General features: G+C 46.5%; 2 protein-coding genes across 8 annotated transcripts in view; one reads left to right on the top strand and one right to left on the bottom strand.

Moving 5' to 3' along the window:
• Positions 1–1,186: 1,186 nt before the first annotated feature.
• mocs1 (molybdenum cofactor synthesis 1) lies at positions 1,187–10,247 on the top strand. 2 transcript variants are annotated; one of them, XM_034525313.1, is made up of 11 exons: positions 1,187–1,478; positions 2,744–2,855; positions 3,736–3,903; positions 4,362–4,526; positions 5,036–5,097; positions 6,667–6,778; positions 7,560–7,669; positions 7,902–8,012; positions 8,100–8,220; positions 8,322–8,369; positions 8,492–10,247. In XM_034525313.1, the coding sequence occupies exons 1-11, from the start codon at positions 1,278–1,280 to the stop codon at positions 9,463–9,465; spliced, it is 2,184 nt and encodes a 727-aa protein (XP_034381204.1). In that variant the 5' UTR covers positions 1,187–1,277; the 3' UTR covers positions 9,466–10,247. The 2 variants fall into 2 exon arrangements, with proteins under 2 accessions (XP_034381204.1, XP_034381205.1); XM_034525314.1 differs by having other exon boundaries at positions 8,322–8,384.
• A 3,013-nt stretch (positions 10,248–13,260) lies between these two features.
• Positions 13,261–17,406, bottom strand: part of daam2 (dishevelled associated activator of morphogenesis 2) — a 91,677-nt gene continuing 87,531 nt past the window's right edge. For 5 of the 6 annotated variants that reach the window (XM_034525160.1, XM_034525163.1, XM_034525161.1 and 2 more), the window contains 2 exons: positions 16,489–16,659; positions 15,136–15,348 (listed from right to left, as the gene is read on the bottom strand). In XM_034525160.1, the coding sequence (XP_034381051.1) occupies positions 15,136–15,348; positions 16,489–16,659 (384 nt within the window). Of the gene's footprint in view, positions 15,349–16,488; positions 16,660–17,406 lie in introns of all 6 variants that reach the window. The other variant, XM_034525164.1, reaches the window with a different exon arrangement.

The following is a 17,406-nucleotide window of genomic DNA, read 5'->3' as shown; positions in this document are numbered from 1 at the left end:
CCAGATAGCTAGAAAAGCATGCAGGTCTGCATACTGCATTCAGGCCTTATTCGTTGTATTTAGCGGCCTTAGTTTTTTTTCGGATGGTTTCCTGCATGTTACTGGCCCATTTTTCTTGGATTGTTAGAGTGGAAACTGGCCATCTTTAGATCCAAAAGCAGATGAAGAGTTCAGGAGACAGCAGGCAGAGTATAAAGTGATTTAATGAAGAAAGGAATTCACGGCTGGAAGTCCAAAATAAATCAGGCAGAGAACAGGAGATCATCCCAAAAAACAGAAAAAGAACACTGAGGCTGGACCGCAGAAACCAGCAACTTAGGCAGACGAGCTGATACTGAAACATGGAAACACATGGACTAAATACACAAGAGACTTTTTATGAAACACAGGTGTGGGAGGAAATAGGCGTGGAACAGACACAAGCAGGTAGTAAAACCTGCCATGACACATGAGGAGAATAACATTAAAAGTTTAAAAAAACACAGTGTTCCTGGAGAGAATGTTGTTAACCTGTCATCACATTGAGTTTGGACAATATAGTTTGGATCCACTCAATACTTCCAGTTTTCAACCACCTCTTTTGGCCTTTATCAGCAAGTGGAGTTTGCTCAGTTGTCATGGAGACTGTTCTGGTCATTGTCAAGTTATCATACTTCGGGCACTTCGGAAAATATTGAAACTGTCTGTCTTTATCTTGCTTATTTTCCTCTTCTTGATAGTAGTGGGTGTTGAGCAGTGCTGTCAGGGTATCAGAGACGTAGTTCATCATTATTGTGGCCAAAACAAATCACCACATCAATGTTATCACAAGATTTAAAATGAAATTAAAATAATAACGCAATCAGTCAAATTCCTCTTTAACTTTGTTATTGTGCGTTTTGTGTCTTCTTTTTTTGTGGCAGTAGGGAGGACTGAGTCTGTCACCCCAACTGTACAGAAGCGTGATTATTTTCTCAATAGTATCATATGTTTGATGATATTAAACATTTTACATTTTAAATATCAGAAAACATTATCAAGAGCTATATTGGGACACACTTTTTAAAAAAGGTGTTTTATTTCGCTGCCTGATTTCGAGTCTTTTACCAAGTACCACGGACTACACTACCCAGGGTGCACCAGCGCTGGTGGCGTACGTTGGCACGATTGGCTGACGTGTCCACGCCCCTGATCCACCCCCCTTAGCTTGAACGATATATTTACTGCAGAGCGGAGCTCACAACAAGAGTAAACAGTAAAGTACGGCTAACTTCGGGGGCTGTCAGTGGGGAACAAACATGGCTACGCAGGCCAGCATGAGCTGCGGCTTGTTTGGGAGACACGTGACTGTACCGCGTTTCAGAAAACTCTTCGAGCGGCGCGTGAACGGGAACATTCGGCGACTGTATTCCAGCGCTGCGCACGAGGGAAGCGAGGCTGAACTTTCGACTTCATCCGCTGCCAACTTCGCCTCATCCCTGAAAACCAGCTCAAGACTGGTAAGTTAACGTCGAACAAGTTGCGTGCTCGGTGCCGAGGTTTTGCCCCCCTGTGACCGTCTGTTCTCCGGCCAGTTACAGACAGTTCTCGGCTCGTGTTATTCATGGTTCACGTTGTGTCGGTTAGTTATGTAGCCGCGACCTCAGTCCACATAAGGGCCAACTGAAGGCTTAACTGACGCTAGCTATCTAACAGTAACTGGATATTTAAGCAGTGAGTTGAAGACCAAACATTACGACAGTGTAGTAACATTCAAATATTTTTTTGTAGAATGTTTTAATGTTTTAAAAAAAATTGTTTTTCACACCAGCTTAACTCAAATGAGATGCACCTTTCCTCGCATGGCCGAGCATCATGTAAGCTAACCCTCTGGATGTTGTGAACTAGCCTCCATGAAGGCACATAACAGACAGGTGAGGTATCTGAACTATGACCTTCACTCTGCAGTGGCTGAGGTGCCTTGTCAGAATGAATTAGGAAGACACATTTCTAAAGATGGCTGTCCTTAAGGGTTAGGGTTATGATTATGGTTCATTAATTTTTCATTGAAATGATATGGAATTTAAACTATTATCCTCAGAAATACATGTGTGTGTGTGTGTATAAATAAGTAATCAGCCGTTTTTTTTATGCTGATAACGGTAGCCCACTGTTGACAGACAAACGCCCTGATCCGTTGACAATGCCTCGAGCACATCCCCGGGCCTCCTTGTGCCTGGCTTGAAACCAAAGACAGTTAAAAGAGGAGATATCACGTGTCACATCATCAGGATACAACACGGTTGCAGTAAAAACTTGTCGAAAGGCTCACAGGCCAGCGCACAAGCTACCCAAAAAGTTCAGTCAGGCCCTACTTGTATGTACAATGTATGGCCAGGCCGTGGTTCAATCACACAGCGTGATTTGATTGGTTAAACTGTCAAATCTTTGGGTGGGATTAAACGTTGATTGTGATTGGATGCTAGCTGTGAGCGTTGAATGTCACAAAGTACATGAACGATGGTCTTGAAGTGTCCTAAAACTTGCCTTCGCTCTACTGACCAGCAGGGAGTGACTCCTCCCCGGTTGCAAAAAAAAGTCAGATTGTATAGAAGTCTATGGGGAAATGACTATTTGTCACGTTTCATATCTTCCAAAAACTCTAAGTGGTTGAATTGTTTTCTGGCTTATAGACACCGATTCACCCTGAGACTAATGCACTTATCTTTTTCGATGTGAGCGATCAGTTTAACGTTGCTGTTCAACCTGTTGTCTTTATCCCCAGGAGAAGCTGAGAGATGACAGCATACTACCCTTTTCAGCGTTCTTGACGGACAACTTTGGCCGGAGGCACAGCTACCTGCGCATCTCCCTGACGGAGAAATGCAACCTGCGCTGTGAGTAGAGGTTCCCCACTGTGCTACATTAAAGAGGTCCTTGTTGTTTAGGATCATTTTTATTTTATTTACGTGCAATTACATCGGATGTAGCCCCAACAAAAGTTCAGTTTATCCCAGTCAGTACTTGCCTCTATTAAAATAATCGAGTGCTGTGCAATCAAAGTAGTTCTGGGGCAGAAATCTAGTAGAAGCACAGGAGAGCTTATATGCAAGCAAAAGGTGTAAAATAAACAAAATTAATGTTATTTAGGTCCAGCTTGTGTGCAAAGAAGTACTGCACAATATAATGACATGTTAAGTGATTACATTACATATTTCATCATTTAGCTGATGTTTTTACAATAAGTGCATTCAACCATGAGTACAAACAAGAAGTGTAACGTTTCTTCAAGAAAGCCAAACTACAAAAATACCATAAGTGATACCATAAGCAAGTGCCACTGAAGTGCTAATCTTTTTATTCAAGGTATAGTCGGAATTTGTGCAAGAGATATTTGGGGGATTTGGCTCAAATAAACTTAATAACCATTAGGCATCAGAGAGCAGGTTGATTGGCATGTTGTTCATCAATAGTGATGATGATAGATAGTAGTGAGTAACATACTAAGGGCACATGAGAACATGTCGATGGAAAGAATAGCAGATCTATTTTATCTAGAACATTTTAACGTATTGGAAAAGACAAATAACTCTATGAGATGCACAAATTCTGTGTAAAGAAGCAACCGCATATTCATTTTCATTCGTTCTATTGTATTAGAAGTAGTCCGATCAACTGGTTTTGGCCGATTATGCGCGCGGATAAAAACATTTCCGAATGTTGAAACTGATGAACTATGTTGAACCATCTTGCCTTTCACCTTCCCCTCATGATCAGGTCAGTACTGCATGCCAGACGAGGGGGTGAAGCTGACACCACGGAGCCAACTGCTGTCCACCGCGGAGGTTCTGACCCTGGCTCGCCTCTTCGTACGCGAGGGCGTGGAGAAGATCCGCCTCACCGGAGGAGAGCCCCTCATCAAACCTGACGTGCTGGATGTCATCAGTAAGGAACTAGTGGAAGAATACCTAAAGTGGATGAATACCTAAAGTGGTATTCAGGACCACTACTCCTTAAGGTTGCGCTACATTCTTTTTGTTTGTTAAAAAACATCAGAGCTTAAGTGGTGTCGCTCGGCGCTAGGGACATGAGGAAGAAGAGGAACAGGACGGGTCTTTCATGCATGGCTTCAAGTTCGGACAGACTTGTGGAAGGGAAAATGATTCGCTACACCACCGCTATGCGCTGAGTCAGATGACACAATTTCACAGCACGATTTGTTGATGTGCTGCTTCGGTTTCAGTGTGAGCGACATCAACGTTGATCATGAGCTCCTTTGGTGGAGCTCTGGTTCTGCTGCCTCGATTTAATAAAACTGTCCTTTCCATAATGTGTGTGTGTGTACACTGTTCTCACTGTCTCCCCCCTCTCTTCCTTGTCCCATGTTCTCTCTCTCTCTGCAGAAGAACTGAAGAAGTTGGAAGGCCTGAAGACCATTGCAGTGACAACCAACGGCATGAACTTGGCCAGACTTCTGCCGAAGCTGAAAGACGCTGGCCTTGACCTGATCAACATCAGCCTGGATTCACTGGTCCCCGCCAAGTTTGAGTTCATTGTCAGGCGGAAAGGTAATAATAATATTTGACCTGTCAGATGCTATGAAGGTGTTGTGGACAAACCAAATCAATGTGCTAGCGGTTGTTGTGGGCCATTCCTGGAGCCGGCCCTCCTCCACAACACCTAAAGTTATCAGTCAGTAAAAGGTTAGCAGACATTAGGTGTGTCGTATGGCCTGAAGGGAATCTTGTCTCTTAGCCTCCAGGAAACCTAGTTAACACGTGTGGTCTTTAATTGTGATTGTGAGAAGATGACTGAACATAAGCCTCACCCCGTGCAGAGGACCAGCTAGTGTAGTCGGCCTGGATGTGTGAGTTTTGTGCAGATGTAAAGGAGAAGCTGAAATGAAGCAGCCTACATTGTGACATGAATCCTCCCTCTAGTCACACACCATCTCTACATTAGATAGCAGCACAGAATATAATATGAAGGTATGATTAATGTGTTCAATGCAAAATGTTGATACATTATCCAAGTTAAACATTTCAATCATTAATTTCAAATCCTTTTTTTTTTACAGGCTTCCACAAGGTCATGGAGGGAATAGAAAAGGCCATCGAAATGGGCTTTAACCCTGTGAAGGTATAACTTCATTTTATTGACATCTTCATAATAACATCATCATTTTACAACAGGCCTGAGCTTTTAGAGTCCAACATTTTACACACTGTACCGAATGTTCTCCTCATGCCCTATTGTAAACATGTAAATCATTCATGATTTCTATGTCCAGTCCAATGGGACACTTCTATGTTGAGTTAACTCACACGGGTCATTGGGTCAATGATTAATCAGTGACTGCTGTACATTTATGACGCAGCTTTCATTTAGTGTTTTAGTCTTTTCCACAGAAAACTAACTGAACATTTATTTTTATTATTGTATTTTTGTTTTTCTTGGATCCAATTTAAGAAGTATCTATTTTCTTGCCTGTAAATACGTTTATTTAGTAACGTCGATCTTTCAGAGTCTACGACTCCTGCCTTGGATGAGGATCTTTACAGATATTACATTTCACAAATGTACTCGACCCCTTTGCTCTACATTACATTTCATTTCGCTGACGCTATTATCCAAAGCAACTTACATGCATCCAACTTGTATACGTACCATGGGCGACCGGGCATTTTGCTCAGCAGCGCCGCACATATGGAACAGTCTCCCTGACCACCTGAGGGCAACACAGACCCTGGACTCTTAAGACTGGCCTAAAAACCTTTTTATTCAGGAAGGTGTTTTTGAGTTAAGTTTTATGACTTGTCAACTATTCCTTTTTTTTTTTTTAATGTTTCTTTTATTATTGTTAGTTTTAACTATGTACTGGCTCTGTGGCACTCTGAGATTCTTGGATGAAGAGTGCCTTACAAATAGACTGCATTATTATTATTATTATTATTATTACGTGACCAGAAGTTCTTTTAGTTTTTTTTAACAGTCCTTAAAACTGTGTAATTAAGTTGCCAACTGACACTTAGTACTCAGAGCGGATCTGCTGGGGTCATTTTTGCTTAAAATCTGAGGTATTCCGTGTAGACTCCAATATTGTTGTTCCCTAAATCTATTACATAGAAAGAGGGAGTGGCTATCAAACGTTCTTTCACCTGAAAATCTCTACGTTAGTTCATTTCATTGGTTTTTAAAACTCTTGATATATTTCTGTAGGTCTTTGTGGTTTTATGCTTTTCTTTAAAACGATTAATATCTAACACTAAGTAAACAAAGTATTGTGATTACTGGAGCATACTCTGTAAACGCTAAAAGAGGCCAGGAAAGTAGAACTAGTTTCAGTGAGTCTCCCCATGTCGTATATATGAATGAACCAACAGTGATGAGGCTCTCTGAAGACTGTTTGAAATATTTCTGGATAGGTTTGTGAACTTCCTCTTCATGCCAGAAGTGCTGTGGCAGCACCGCGTTGCAACCGCACAGCTGGATGTAACATTTGCTCCACGTCCTGACACTTTGCCCACAGAAGTTGGTCAAACAGGGAGCTGCTTCCTGATCTGCTGGATGTGACTAATCACTGCACACCGTGGTTCCTCATTGCACTGAGCATGGAAAAGAAATGAAGAGAACCCTTTTTTATTTAACATGACTACCGTGGGGCTCGCTAATCAGGGGCCCGTTGTTGCGCTCTGCTGCCCCCTGCAGGTGAACTGTGTGGTGATGCGAGGCCTCAACGAGGACGAGCTGCTCGACTTCGTGGCGCTGACGGAGAAGAAGCCTCTGGATGTGCGCTTCATCGAATACATGCCCTTCGATGGTGAGTGTCTTGCTGAGCCTGGGCCGTTAAAATGTGAAAATGAAAGGGAACTCTTTTGGGATGGCCTGATAATTTAAGGGTTCTGGAAAAAGAGTTGAGGAAGAAATTGACACTGATAGAAGCGGATGTCCTCTTAGAGCCTCGGTTGTATTTGTTAGGATGTGTAGCAAGAGAGATGTGGCCCGGATCCGAGGTCTCTACTAGGGATGCATTCATTGGTTTGCCTAAACAGTGATGGAGTGAGAACTGTCACAGGTCACATAATAGAACGAATGACTGCCGACAGTCTGCCTCTGGAAAAGGACGCTTGTGTTGCACTGTGTGTTCCACCAAGTGAGATGAGCTGTTCGTAGTGGATCTCCTGGGGAGGCCCTCCTTTAGTAAACGTCTTGTTTGATTGTTTGTCGTTTTTCTTTTTGTGAGGTCCTACGACAGAATGCCCCATTCTGTTGAAAAAGAAAAATTGCAGATAAATTCTACCTGCTATGCTCATTGCTGCTACAGCAGGTCTTCAAATAGGCCCATTTAATATTCAGGTAACTTAAAAAAAGTTACACCAATAAAATGCTCCTAATACACAATCATTAGTGTTTTAGTGGTATACTATGCTTCTGGTCTGCTTGAGTTTATGCACGTTACAGGATTTTAATATAACACCTCACTGATGTGCTGCCGCACACACGCACACACACACACACACACACACTGCTGGTAGAATAGCCTCTGAGCCGTAGCTGGTGTCGGCTGCCCCCTCCACTGACTCCCTCGCTCCTCTCTGCAGGCAACAAGTGGAACTTTAGGAAGATGGTGAGTTACCAGGAGATGCTGGACCTCATCAGGCAGCAGTGGCCCGACCTGGAAAGACTTGAAACCGGAGGCACAACTGCCAAGGTCAGTGTCTCCAACTGCACTATACTTCTCAAGCGCTACCTCGGCTGCTCATCGGCAACTTGTGCTGGAATCCTCAATTCATTAAATTGTTGGTAAACGACCATAAAGTCAACATTTACCAATCTAACTCAAGCTCTTGGACGTTGGTTTTGTTTCTTTTAAATGATTTATTTTGTAAAGAAGCCTTTCATATTAGGATCATTGTTTGACACTCCCCTCGGTCTCGTGACAGACGTTTAAAGTGCCCGGCTTCAAAGGCCAGATGGGCTTCATCACCTCCATGTCTGAGCACTTCTGTGGCTCCTGCAACCGCCTGCGTATCACAGCGGATGGCAACCTCAAGGTAAAGCTACGGTCGCTCTCCTCCTAACATAACATACGTAACGTGGTGGAGCTCCCTGACCCTGTGTTCCCTCCCGCTGTCTCTCAGGTGTGTTTGTTTGGGAACTCCGAGGTGTCTCTGAGAGATGTCTTGCGCTCGGGGGCGTCGGATGAGGAGCTGCTGCAAATCATTGGAGCCGCTGTGGGCAACAAGAAGAAACAACACGCAGGTAGACGCCGTGTTCAGTTAGGTCACGTGCACGCCATCATTTGTTCCCCGCACATTATTGAGGGTTCTTGTTTTTTCTTCTTCTTTGTTTTCTCTCCTCAGGCATGTTTAATATCTCGAAGATGAAGAACAGGCCCATGATCCACATTGGTGGGTGACCTGGCAGTACGTACAGACCCCTCGCTGCAAATACTGCATCTTCATCTCAATGTGTTTTGTTGTTGTCGTTGACATCGGCAGCTTCTCTGACCGATGTTCTCTTTCTCCAACAGGCGCCCCCCTTTCCCAACGGCCTCCGTCTCCGGCAAAGTTGCCAGACAGCCGGAGAGCTTTCCCCACGGCTTCCCTTCTTACGACCGACACCTCCCTCTCTGCAGCAGCCTCAGGCAGAGTCCTGCACCGAGAGGCTTTCTTGTGCCTTCGGGACTGCACCGCTTCAGGGGGAACCCGCGTTGGGTCACATCTCAAAGCTAAACACTGTGAGGACACGGACCGCCCCCGCAGTGCAGCACGCACAAAGTTCACGAGCCGCGCCGATGAAGACCGCCTCGGGTACCCACAAGCCAGGGGTCCTTCGACCGGCCGCTCACTCAGGACCGCTCCTGTTTTTTGCACACCGCTAATGAATGCCGAAAGAGATGTTAAACGACAGAGCGTGAGGCTGTGCCACGATCAGAGTTCCAGCAAAGACCCCGAGGCTCAACTCGGGCGACCCGCGAGTGATCGGACACAAACATCGGGCACAGACGCTTCCCCCGACGATACCGCCGAAGCTCAGCTGACGCACACGGACGCACAGGGCCGAGCCGCCATGGTGGACGTCGGCGGCAAAGCGCCCGCGCGCCGAACAGCCACGGCGAGTGCCACCGTACTCTTGGGCCCCGCCCCCTTCCGGCTGCTGCGAGACCACCAGCTGGCCAAGGGCGACGCCTTGGCTGTCGCGAAGCTGTCTGGCATCATGGCCGCCAAGCAGACCGCCGCCCTCATCCCGCTCTGCCACCCGCTCCCATTAGACCACATCTCCGTCACCCTGGAGCTCGGCGAGCCGCGGAACGCCGTCATCGTGACGGCAACGTGCCGCTGTACGGGCCGGACGGGAGTCGAGATGGAGGCTCTCACCGCCGCCTCGGTCGCCGCGCTGACCATCTATGACATGTGCAAGGCGGTGAGCCATGACATCATCATCACAGATGTGAAACTGGTCAGCAAGACGGGCGGGAAGAGGGACTTTCATCGTCCTTCGTGATCCAATCACCCTTTAACTTCAACTGGGGTTGTATGAGATGTTCACCGTACGATAACTACCACGGTGCTCTGTCACACTAATATTATTAATAAGTAATCACTAATTTGCTACAGAGAGCTTTACAATCGGTACAAAATCCGACATTCACAAAATATAACAGATAAGCAAATGTCCACCGTTTGATAGCGGTCATATTTGAGTACTGCAGTTCACCTTGAACCCGGAGCGACCCTCAACCCAACCGGGGAAACAACGAGGCATTAATGAAGTGTCGGCACCATGTAGGTAGGCCACACCCACTTCCACCCGAAGGGGCGTATTGTTCAGCAAACATTCAAGTTCCGGCCACCAGAATGATTTTCCTCTGCTTTACTGCTATGAGCACAACTGTGACTCTTTGAGTTTTTGGTTAATGCACTTCGTTTATGGATGATGATCGGTGGAAGAATAATTTAATTTCATGTTCACTTGAGCTTTTATTGTTTTCTTTCTACCGCATCATAGTTTACTGGAAGCACTGCATATGTTATAACACAAAAAACTCATCACACAATGAACTTGGTTGATTGCGTTTGTTAAATTAGCTCTAAATGTATAATTGTATGAAAATGTGACTGCCTGGTGAAATGACAACAGATGTCCATGTATTGCTATTTTTGTATCATAGCTCACTTCATTGCAATGCTCTTATTTAATTGTTTCCAGGAAGTACACATGTAAACCAGGTTATTGGAGGCTTGTTGGCACTTATTTATACAAAATGAAAACATTCTGCAATCTTTCTCCTGTGTCTTCGTTAACTTTGTCTGTCGGTCGAGTGCCCCGTGATTCCACAATGTGGGAGGCGGGGCTAAATCACTGATGATCCCAGGTGAGGATATTTCAACTGCTGCTTGCAGTCTGAAGATTTAATTCAATTCAGTTTATTTTGTGTAGCCTAGAATCACAAATTCTCCTCGGAGGTCTTTACAATCTGTACACAGACGACGTCCCTGTCCCAGGACCTCACTGCGGATCAGGGAAAACTCCCAAGATGCACATGGTCATAAGGACGCACGGTGAAGGGAAGGAGACAGCCACAGATTTATTACTTGGACTAACTGGGATGACATGGGAACGGTTCAGATTAGAGTAGTCCATTTGAGATCAAGTTATCCTCTAAACAGCAGCGGGTTTGTCTTACTTTGTTTATCCATCTTTACTTTTATTTGTAAATCATTCAAGAGACACAGAAGTGAACAATAAGTCTACGTTTGATTTGAAAGAATGAATATCAGCTTAAGAAAGTTAACATTTTATATTGTATCCCGATGTTACAAGAACCTGACACACCGTATGGCTCGTTACACAGGGACTGTTTGACAAACATTAATAAATACATGGCAGGTGATTGGATGAACCATCTGTCAATCAAACTCTTAATGGAGCCATTTGTTGTCCCTTCAAGGTCGTTAGTTTCATGTGATCGCAAGAATTCAGCAGTTACTATTATTTTTGCTGAACAGATTATTAAACTTCAATAAGCTTGGAAGATGGCTTTAGTCCACTATATCAAAGCTTTTCATCCCGTCTCCCCTTTTATTCTAAATATGAGATAATCAGATGATAGACCGTCAATTCAACAGGTGCCATGTATTATTTTGTAAAGAAAAGGAACTAAAATATAAAACAAACAAGGACACATTTGGGATGTTTAAATTGAGAGCTAAATGGTGACTTGTAAAGGTCGAGCTCATTATTTTGTATTTTAGACTACAAAAGAGTCGGTGTTCACTGCCCTCCAGTGGCGACAGCGATGAACTACAATGTTGTAGATCCAAAACGGAAGATGTAACAGTTAGTCATTAATCTACCTTTAATTTTGAATATGCAGTTCAGCGTTCAGTCTATAAAAGATATGAAACTAGTGACAAAGCAGCAGAATATTGTTTTCCTTCTCCACACATGACAAACGCTGCAGCGATGACCCTGAGCATATCAACACTGAGCATACCAATAAAACACAGTTTATCAATAAAACATTAAGCATATCAATAAAACGCATATAAACACTGAGCATATCAATAAAAAGCATATCAATAAAAAGAAGACAGGCAGTTGTAAGGGACAAAAGTTTATTGTAACCCTACAAGACAGGGTGAGAAAAAAAAAATACAAAACTAAAAGAAAGTTATAGAAATGAAAAAAAAGTCTCAAAACTATCCATCACACACGGACCACAGTTTAATTATTCATATTTTGTATATAACATCTTATTGTAATGCTGTGTGTACATACAAAATATAGCAAACTAAATAAGGCAAATAAATAGAGGTACAATTTACAGGAAAATGGAACATTCCTCAAGGTTTGAATCGTTTTTTTATCGTATCTCAAACATCAAGAATGGTGTACAAAATGCTTCTTTTTTTATTTTTATCCAACTGTACATCTTTCGGTGGCGGATACTTTTTGTCTTTTCTTTTTTTCCAACCATAAAAATACTGACTCCTCGCACTTACACAGCGCCTCTGAGACCCGGATGCAGCTTCTCTCAGGCAGGCGCGTCCCCACCAGTCCAACAGACCGGTGAGGACAGGAGCGTCCTCACCGGTCCAACAGAGCGGTGAGGACAGGAGCGTCCAGACCGGTCCAACAGAGCGGTGAGGACAGGAGCGTCCAGACCGGTCCAACAGACCGGTGAGGACAGGCACGTCCTCACCGGTCCAACAGAGCGGTGAGGACAGGAGCGTCCAGACCGGTGAGGACAGGAGCGTCCTCACCGGTCCAACAGAGCGGTGAGGACAGGCACGTCCTCACCGGTCCAACAGAGCGGTGAGGACAGGAGCGTCCTCACCGGTCCAACAGAGCGGTGAGGACAGGAGCGTCCAGACCGGTCCAACAGAGCGGTGAGGACAGGAGCGTCCAGACCGGTCCAACAGACCGGTGAGGACAGGCACGTCCTCACCGGTCCAACAGAGCGGTGAGGACAGGAGCGTCCAGACCGGTGAGGACAGGCACGTCCCCACCAGTCCAACAGACTGAACACGTGTCCCCTCTTTCTCCTTCACAACATGGGGTGTTGTTTGGTTTGCACCACTTGTTTCATTGCAACAATCTCATTTCTAGACCCTCGCAGTGGCGCCGCAAATGGAAATGTCCCATAATAAAAGTGCATCGAACAAGCTGCTCATTTCATCCCTCTTGACTTCCACCTGTACACTGCGCTACTCAGCCAGTCAATGGCCGAAATAAACATCCGAACACGGAAGAACACAAACGCGTGATAATACTGACAATGTGGCCAAAGCTCTAGAGCCGGTTCATTGGAGACGAAGGAGGGCTCAAAGCCAACGGCCGGTCGAGGAGGACCGCGGCGTGCGCCGCCTGAAGCCACAAGGTGGCGCCAGATAGTCGGATGCAGACCTGCATCAAAGAAAACCTGCAGGTCTCCTGTGCAAGTTTCTTTTTGTGAAAGCCGGGGGGGGGGGGGGGGGGGGGGGGGGGGGTAAAAACAGGATAAAAAAGGAATGGTACATGTGTGAGAAACAGAACAGACATGCTGGAGGGGACAACGGCCAAACCGGGGGGGGGGGGGGGGGGGGGGGGGGGTGCTGGGTCCGTCTGTCCAGAAACACTGGAAACTAAATATATAGAAAGGGTATTTCTCCTACCGTAAACCCTCATTGGGCCAAGTGCAGAGGGAACATGTCTCTGACTTAACACGAGAAAAAAAGGGGGGGGGGGTTAACCGGGAGCGTTTCCATGGGAACAACCACTTCCCTCTCCTCCCTGTCTCCTTTTCCCACCGTGTCGCCGGCGAGCTCCCACACGGCTCTTTACTGTTCGATGGTAACCAGGCAACGCAGATGGAATGACAAAATGTATATTTCATATCGACTTCATTGGCCTCGTTCATATGATTCTTGTTGCTTTAACGGATCCTCGATGAGCCACAGTGCTTCCTCGGCTCCCTCAGAACGGACCAGGAGCGGCTCCCACCGCAGGGGCCCCGGGATCAGAGGCCCCTCTGTGTCGCAAGCCACCCTGTACTGCATGTCCGTCGTCAAGGAGACCATCCGACTGTTGTTCTGAGTCAAGCCTGCACTTCACATCGCAGCCTGTGTCCCGCCTTCTGCTGAGGCTCCAGACATGCATATATAAATAAAAAAACAAAAATCATATACTACATTTGAGAGAAGCTGGAAAGTGAGGATTGTTTCCCATGATGCTCTCTGAGGCTCCCGCTGACTTTCAGTCTCTCAGTGCTCCGTGTGGCCTCACCTCAGGAACAGACTCACCACGAGGCGTAGTCCCATGTATCACCATGCCAACCAAAATAAAAAATAAAATAAAAACCACACGCAGGAACCCCCTTTAATGAGCCTGGATGGAGCACGACTTTAACTGTAGAAATCCTCAACTGGGGGGCCGGGTGGCTCTTGTGTTTCAGCACCGGTGGATAGCGGAGGCGGGACCACGAGAGGCCCAATGAGAAGTGCTACCCAACATCCCCGTTGGCCACCGCCGCCGCGAGGTCCACGAGGTCGGCCGCCAGTTCGAGGTTGGCTCGGCTCGTGTCGTTGGTTAGAAAAGCTACAGTGCAGATGAGACGCACAGGTGTGGAAAGGACGAGCAGTTATCGTTTAGATTTTGTTCGTTTTCTTTTTTTACATAAAGCGCAAAATGTATAGAAAATCACTTCAACACCGATGTGAACTTGCAACACCAACGGAAATGCATTGCGTGTACAAAACCCCCAAAATGCCATGAAAACATTAAAAAAAAAACTCTACATCTTTGCAATTAGCTTGTCTGCATCTAAATATAAATATATATCAACGCCTAATTGCAGTATGTTTTCGTATTAATACATTTGTTCTTTCTTTGCTTTGGCACTGGTTCGACGCCAGACTGGAGTGGAACCCATCGGCGGGCGGGTGCGAGGCCTCGACTCTCCGTGGCACCGGCATCGTGGCGTCCGGCGGGGTTTCCCTGGAGACGAGTTGGGTCCTCTGAACAACTGGAGCCCGGGGTTCTGTGCGTGCGTCCTCCCGTGGAACGCCGTGTGGCCGCCAGGGCGAAGCGCGTCGTCCCCTCCCTCTTTCAGAAGCCGACAAAGCATTCTGGGATTTGCCGACTGCACGTCCCTTTTTTTCTCCCATGAATACACGTCGATTCTGGGCTGAGGAGTCTGCTTTTTGTGGGACACTTGGTGTGAATTAAAGCCCTCTTCCAGAGTCCTGTGTGGTTTAGAGCCAGGTGGAAGCTGCTCCAGTCTCGAGGCCCTCACGGAGGAAGAGGGAGGGGCTTGTGAGGGGGGAGAAAAGGAGGAGGAGCAGTGAAAAGCGGGGTCCGGAAGCTTGAGCACAGTGTTCGGAGGAGGGTATGGTGAAAAAATGCAGGGGTAATGTGTCACAGTGGTCTGTCCCTTTTCCCGGCTCAGGACATCACACACAGCCCCCAGGACGAACAGGGCGGGGTCAGCTTCGCAAGACCAATCAGAGGAGGGTATCCTTCACGACAGCGTGGCCGTCCACACGCATCTCTACATGTCTAGTCCTGCCGTTATTTGACATCCTGTCCGACGTCAATGGCCACTGTTCGAGGACCTAAAGGTGTTAGGAGATCGACACCACGGCAGAGTTTAAGTGTCTAGTGTTTGATTTCTTCTCCTTCCTTTTCCCCGACCTAGTAGTTGACCTTGGTGACGGCCCGCTCTCGGCCCCCACCCTCCACCAGCTGGTTGACGGAGCGCTTGCGGTTCCGCTTGAATTTGTTCAGGTCCTTGTCGAAGACCTCGCCGGAGCGCAGCGCCGACACCAGGTCGTCAAACTCCCCGCCGACCTCGTCCGAGGCCCCGCTCTTCTTGGCCCGCCGCTCCCGCTCCCGCTGTTCCTTGAGCTGGGGAACGAGACACAGGAAGTTAGAGACAGAGAGACACAGGAAGTTAGAGACAGAGAGACACAGGAAGTTAGAGACAGAGAGACACAGGAAGTTAGAGACAGAGAGACACAGGAAGTTAGAGACATAGAGACACAGGAAGTTAGAGACAGAGAGACACAGGAAGTTAGAGACAGAGACACAGGAAGTTAGAGACAGAGAGACACAGGAAGTTAGAGACAGAGAGACACAGGAAGTTAGAGACAGAGAGACACAGCAAGTTAGAGACAGAGAGACACAGGAAGTTAGAGACAGAGACACAGGAAGTTAGAGACAGAGAGACACAGGAAGTTAGAGACAGAGAGACACAGGAAGTTAGAGACAGAGAGACACAGGAAGTTAGAGACAGAGAGACACAGGAAGTTAGAGACAGAGACACAGGAAGTTAGAGACAGAGAGACACAGGAAGTTAGAGACAGAGAGACACAGGAAGTTAGAGACAGAGAGACACAGGAAGTTAGAGACAGAGAGACACAGGAAGTTAGAGACAGAGAGGCACAGCAAGTTAGAGACACAGCAAGTTAGAGACAGAGAGACACAAGAAGTTAGAGACACAGAGACACAGGAAGTTAGAGACAGAGACACAGGAAGTTAGAGACACAGAGACACAGGAAGTTAGTGCACAGAGACACAGGAAGTTTGAGACACAGAGACACAGGAAGTTTGAGACACAGAGACACAGGAAGTTAGTGCACAGAGACACAGGAAGTTAGTGCACAGAGACACAGGAAGTTAGTGCACAGAGACACAGGAAGTTAGTGCACAGAGACACAGAAAGTTAGAGACACAGAGACACAGGAAGTTAGTGCACAGAGACACAGGAAGTTAGAGATAGAGACACAGGAAGTTAGAGACAGGGACACAGGAAGTTAGTGCACAGAAACACAGGAAGTTAGTGCATAGAGACACAGGAAGTTAGTGCACAGAGACACAGGAAGTTAGTGCACAGAGACACAGGAAGTTAGCGACACAGAGACACAGGAAGTTAAAGACAGAGACACAGGAAGTTAGTGCACAGACACAGGAAGTAAGTGCACAGAGACACAGGAAGTTAGACAGAGACGACAAATAAGAGTCTCTGTCTAACTGTGTGTGTCTCACCATGGCCTCCATCCGGGCCCTCCTCTCCTCCTCGTCTTTGCGCCGCTGCATGTTCTCCAGGTCCTGCCGCGCTTCGCTGAACGACTGCAAGAAGGTGTCGAAGATCCCGAAGAACTCGTCGGGCTGCATCCTCCCTTCCTCCTCCCCGAAGTGCTTCAGAGACTTGGTGAACTGCACGGAGAGAAGCATTTATTTATTTTTATATATATAGCTACACAGTATTTCTATATGTACACGCACAGACACGGCGGGAGAATGACCACCATATGTCCACCCTGTGACACACACACACACACACACACACACACACACACACACACACACACACACACACACACACACACACACACACACACACACACACACACACACACACACACACACACACACACACACACACACACACACACACACACACACACACACACACACACACACACACACACACACACACACACACACACAGTTAATTTGGAAACCCAAGCGAATACTTGACTTATGGTCATGACTGGATTTTGTGAGGTCAGTGAACCTAAATTAATTCATCCGTCGAGTCCAGGAACCAAATTTAAAAAAGAAAATCTCCATGCGGCGTCTTTGAGATACGCACAGACGGACAAGCAGGAAATGGAAGGCCTGTGGTCTGAAGCTGAGCCAGCACATGCGTCTTGGCACCAGCGCACATTGAGAGGTTGCAACTGTGCATGAACCAAAGGCTATACAGAAGAAGTGGTCACCTCCACTCAGACAACTCATTTTCTCATAGACTTCTATACAACCAGAGGAGTGGCCCCCTGCTGGTCAGGAGAGAGAATGCAGCTTTAAGGTGCTTCCTCTTTGGCTTCTCTTTTCAGACCCGAAGTCTGCTGCCTGGTGACAACAGCACAGCAGCAGCAGTGTCTGCCGTGCTGTTCTGGG

This window comes from Cyclopterus lumpus, chromosome 22, assembly GCF_009769545.1.
Source record: "Cyclopterus lumpus isolate fCycLum1 chromosome 22, fCycLum1.pri, whole genome shotgun sequence".
Taxonomy (NCBI): Eukaryota; Metazoa; Chordata; class Actinopteri; order Perciformes; family Cyclopteridae; genus Cyclopterus; species Cyclopterus lumpus.
This window is presented reverse-complemented; position numbering and strand designations above follow the sequence as displayed.

Bases quoted from the DNA above. Each gene is read 5' to 3' on its own strand.
- mocs1 (XM_034525313.1), top strand. From the start codon at position 1,278: ATGGCTACGCAGGCCAGCATGAGCTGCGGCTTGTTTGGGAGACACGTG. The intron at 4,527-5,035 runs GTAATAATAATA...TTTTTTTTACAG, and splicing joins GTTCATTGTCAGGCGGAAAG to GCTTCCACAAGGTCATGGAG. The intron at 8,013-8,099 runs GTAAAGCTACGG...GCTGTCTCTCAG, and splicing joins CAGCGGATGGCAACCTCAAG to GTGTGTTTGTTTGGGAACTC.